Source organism: Sinocyclocheilus anshuiensis, unplaced genomic scaffold (assembly GCF_001515605.1).
Source record: "Sinocyclocheilus anshuiensis isolate Anshui unplaced genomic scaffold, SAMN03320099.WGS_v1.1 scaffold392, whole genome shotgun sequence".
NCBI lineage: Eukaryota > Metazoa > Chordata > Actinopteri > Cypriniformes > Cyprinidae > Sinocyclocheilus > Sinocyclocheilus anshuiensis.
Genome location: NW_015557091.1, coordinates 2,476,635 through 2,481,228, shown reverse-complemented (window position 1 = coordinate 2,481,228; position 4,594 = coordinate 2,476,635). Strand labels below are relative to the sequence as shown.

The following is a 4,594-nucleotide window of genomic DNA, read 5'->3' as shown; positions in this document are numbered from 1 at the left end:
AAAAACCTATACTTTTTTATACTAAAAAAAAAAAAAACTTCATATTTTTGGGCTGCTCATTCCAAAAATAGTATCGGATTCCAAACAAATGATCCTTCAATATTTTAATAATATATATATATATATATATATATATATTTGTTTTTTACGTTATCAGCAGTTTGTGTCGATCAGGATGCATCTAAATGGATAATGTTAGAATCAGTAATTTTTGGAACCCACCTACAAGTATTGCCACCAGTAACCCGGTCACCCTCTGCTCCTTGACCTCCTGGATTCGAGGTTTGTCTCCAGGGGCGACGGCTTTGCTCATTACGGTGAGGGCGTTGGCATGGGTTACAGAGCGCACGGTGGCCGCAGCCATCCACGGCAGGCCGAACAGAGCGCTGGTGCCACCGAGAGTCACGATGAGCAACAGATCCAGATGAAAACCAGAACCCTTGACCAGCATTCGCTCTTTCTTACTGACTATCAACCTAGAAGGAGAGAGCATCTTTAATCCTGCCATAATTTTATGTATACCATGAATCAGGGATACCATTTTTTGTTGTATATTTGTCGTGTATAATTAACAGCTTTATTGCAAATTAAAAACCTGTCATTTTTTTCCCCCACAAAATGTTCACATATAATGAAAACAAATGAGACAAAACATGGCAGTGGACTCACGTTGTGATTTGTGTCTCCATAAAGATGAGAATGAAGACGAGCAGAGCCGGAAGGATGCTGGCAAACATCATCCAGATAGGGAACTGACCATCAGAGCCCAGAGGATTGACTATCCAACCTCGCTTATCAGTACTAGTCTCTGAAAAACCTCGTGGTACACTCAGTTTCTGCAGGGTGCAGCATTAAAAACAAAAAGACAGAATACATGTGTGAATAAAATAGTAAGAAAAAATTGGAAGTAATAAAATAATACTTATACTAATAATACTAATAATAATAAGAAAATTAATAAAAATAAAGTAAATAAAAATTTATATAAATTATTAAATTATAAACAGTGGAGCATTAAAATACATAAATGACAATAACAAAAAAATTACAATAATACAAAATAATAATAAAGAAAATGAATAAAAAATCAAGTCAGTCAAAAATAAAATAAAAACTAATAAAATATAAAGAGTGTAGCATTAAAAAGAATACATAAAATAATGACACTAATAAGAAATAAAAGAAAATAATAATAATGGACACACAAAAAAAAAAGAAAGTATTTTTGCTTATAAAAAGCAACATAACACCTCTTGTCAACAAACTGGACAATTTTAGATATCTATAGCACAAATAGTGCAGGTTTAAGCATCACATTTTAATATTTAGGGTACCTAACATGAAATATGAGTGATAGTAATAATAATGCTAGCTTTACTTGACTTTAATTTCATAAAATCACCTGCAAATTGACAACTATCCATTCTCACCTGTGAGTGTGTGTCTTGAATGCTGTAGTCTACCAGAACCATGATAAGAATGGCAATAGGAACTCCAAAATCTCCAATAACTCTTCTTAGCTGTAAAAAAGACCAAAATTGACTTATTTTAGACAGAAGACGACAAATCACGACCTTACTTTCCTTTGTAATGTTCTAATCACTCAATATTGGTTTCACTTGTACTGTAAACTCACAGAGAAGAAGGCTTCTTCAAACACCAGGATTGGTCCAGAGAAGCCCACCACCAGAAGTGGCTGAACCCCGAGCAGACAGAACAACACACCCTGAATACAAGTGGCCACAATCAGCTCCGACACACCAATGAGGCCTTCAGTCTTCTCACCTGTACACACAAGACTGAATTATTAAATGGAGAGGTCCTTTCTGGAGTTCAAGCATAAGTAATCTAAAATACTTATCAGGATCAGTGACTGATTGTGTGATAACCTTTTGTTGCATAACTGGTTGTGACCGTTTAAAGTCATTTAAGTCAGTTCTGGAAGCAATTTACAGTTTTCACATTTAATGTAAAAAAATGCGTTGGTGAATTAAATACAAAAAAAAAAAAACATTATATATATTAGAACATTTCTTTTTTTCAAACCACCATAAAAAAACACAAATAACACCATGACATACACTTATTATGTCTGCATACATGTATATATTTTTTTCTTTTGATGTTGGAATGCAATTTAAAAACCAAATACATTTTCCTTCACAATAATTTCAATTTTAAAACACTGTCTAACTGTTATTGATCACGTGCATTTAAAATGATTATTTTTATTGCATTTAAGATCATACCAATATGTTTCTGTCAGCAAGAACACAGACAGAATGGAGAGCGTTAATGTAACTGACCTAGAAGGCCTCCGAATGTGATGGTGGGAGAAAGAGCAGCGAAATAAATAAAGATGACAGCAGCCATGCACTGGAGGTTCAGCGCATCCTTGAAGTCACTGATGTACTTTGGGTAACGGCGCTGGGCGTCACGGATCAGCCCACCAAACAGATGGCCTGTGCGTCGTAATGGGTCGTCTTCTAGTTTTAAGGGTGCCAGCAAGGCCTCTGATTTACACAGAGAGAGAGAATATGGGATATTATGAATAAAACAGGATACTGATGAAATAAACACTGAAGTTGCAAAATAAAACAAAATGCACGCACACACACACACACACACACACACACACAGAGAATACATTAAATAAAAAAAAGTGAAAGAAGACAAAGGAAAAGCAAAAGGAAAAAACAAAGCAAAAAACAAACAAGTCGTCTACATAAAATGACAAACTAAACAATAAAAGCAAAAAAGACAAACAAAAATGCAAAAAAACAAAAAACTATACACTAATAACAAACACAAACAAAAAAGACAAAATAAAAAAAACAAGCACAAAGACAAAAGCAAGGAAGAAAAGCAAAAGAAAAACAAAACACGCATAACAAAACTTAAATAAAATGGAAAAAAAACAACAACATAAAAAGCACAAATAACAAAGACAAACAAACAAAAACAAAAGACAAAATAAAAAAACAAGCACAAAGAAGAGAAATGCAATAAAGAAAAACACTAAACCATAAGCACAAACAAAAAAATAGACAAAAAAATATATATATAAAATTAAATAAAAACAAACAAAACACACACAAATATAAAACACAAAATAATAAACCAAAACCAAAATAAAAGCTGAACTGGAACTAAAGCAACACAGGTCAATGCAGACCTTTCTCTTCAAGGCTCTTGGGCTCTTTGGACAGCAAGGCCACTTCCTGCTCCTCTCTCTTGCGGAGCATCTCTCTTTGGAAGTGAGCAACAGATCGCAGGAGCTCTTCACCGCCTAGTTCTGATGGAGGCAGAACAATACTGCAGTCCAGAAAGCCATTGATGGCATTGAGCAGGTCCTGCCGATCATCTGCCAGGTACGCAGATTCATGAAATTGCTGGAGAGAGATCAGATCAAGTTAACACTGGAAATAGCCATTCTAGTCTGAATTTTTGGCATGGAACAATGCTTTTCTTTGAATTTTGCAGTGGTGACTCACAGCCATCTTTCTCACCTTGTCAGACATGAGTGTTGAAATGGAGCGTCCGATCTGGTGGTAGTCCATGCTGGTGCTGGGAGGACCAAGCAGCACAAAGAGAAACCGAACAGGAACCGGAACCTCCAACACAGAGTCCAGTTCTACAGCTTCCTGAAGTCGAACAAATGCCATGGTGGGCTGCTCCAGGAAGTCAACACTGCCTAGCAAGACATCAATCAATACATTTAATTTCCTGTTGTTCTGTGAAATAATTTGCTCTTTGTTCATGTTGCTGTTAATCTGTAATAATCATTTTAATTCCTGATGCATCTGGTTGATTTGGATTCAGTAGTAATTTACAACCAATTCTTAACTGTTTAAACGGGATAAACTTATATTCATATTTTTCCAGTTTATTTTTCACTTCTTAAAGAAGTCTTATTTGAGTCCTTTAGGACTGGTTCCAAATTATGATAGAAATCCATCAGAATTCAGAATCAGACTATAATTGCTTACCAACAAGTACGACAGTGGCTTCAGCATTTTCCGGAATTTTCTCCAGAAGCTTAAGTTCATGTTTGGATTTGGATCTGTGCATGCCTATGGATGAAGCAGAATCTTTCTGCAAATAGTGAGACATAAGAACACTCAGGGGAAAAAAACTGAAGATTTGAAGAGATAGACTCCAATCCAAAATACAGTAAATAAATAAACAGACAAACATAACATACCATCATACAATATAAAATAAATGATGCTAATTTAGCAACTTTAAGACATTTTATTTAAAATGTATTTAAAATCAGCATAACAGCATGAAAAATGTTGTTTTCTTTTGATGTAGATTTTTCAAATAAAGTTTTAATTTACAAAAATCTTTTTTCTTTATTTTTCAAATTTAAGGTGCTATAATAATTAAAATTATTTTTAAATGTCTCTTATGCTCACCAAGACTTTATTTGAGCAATAAATAGTAATATTGTGAAATAATTTGAAATAACTTTTCTATTTTTATAATACCAATGTTATAATATTTCTGTTTTTACTGTATTATTATAACATAAATGCAGCCTTGGTGAGCATAAGAGAATTTCAAAAACATAAAAAATATTTTTTCCAAA

General features: G+C 33.9%; 1 protein-coding gene across 1 annotated transcript in view; it reads right to left on the bottom strand.

The window, feature by feature from the left end:
* Positions 1-4,594, bottom strand: part of LOC107677145 (anion exchange protein 2-like) — a 44,290-nt gene that overhangs the window by 3,534 nt on the left and 36,162 nt on the right. Inside the window, exons 12-19 of the mRNA XM_016471932.1 lie at positions 3,990-4,095; positions 3,510-3,694; positions 3,176-3,392; positions 2,307-2,513; positions 1,626-1,785; positions 1,431-1,578; positions 670-836; positions 223-476 (exon numbers count right to left, since the gene is read on the bottom strand). Coding sequence (XP_016327418.1) covers positions 223-476; positions 670-836; positions 1,431-1,578; positions 1,626-1,785; positions 2,307-2,513; positions 3,176-3,392; positions 3,510-3,694; positions 3,990-4,095 — 1,444 coding nt within the window. The remainder of the gene's footprint in view (positions 1-222; positions 477-669; positions 837-1,430; positions 1,579-1,625; positions 1,786-2,306; positions 2,514-3,175; positions 3,393-3,509; positions 3,695-3,989; positions 4,096-4,594) is intronic.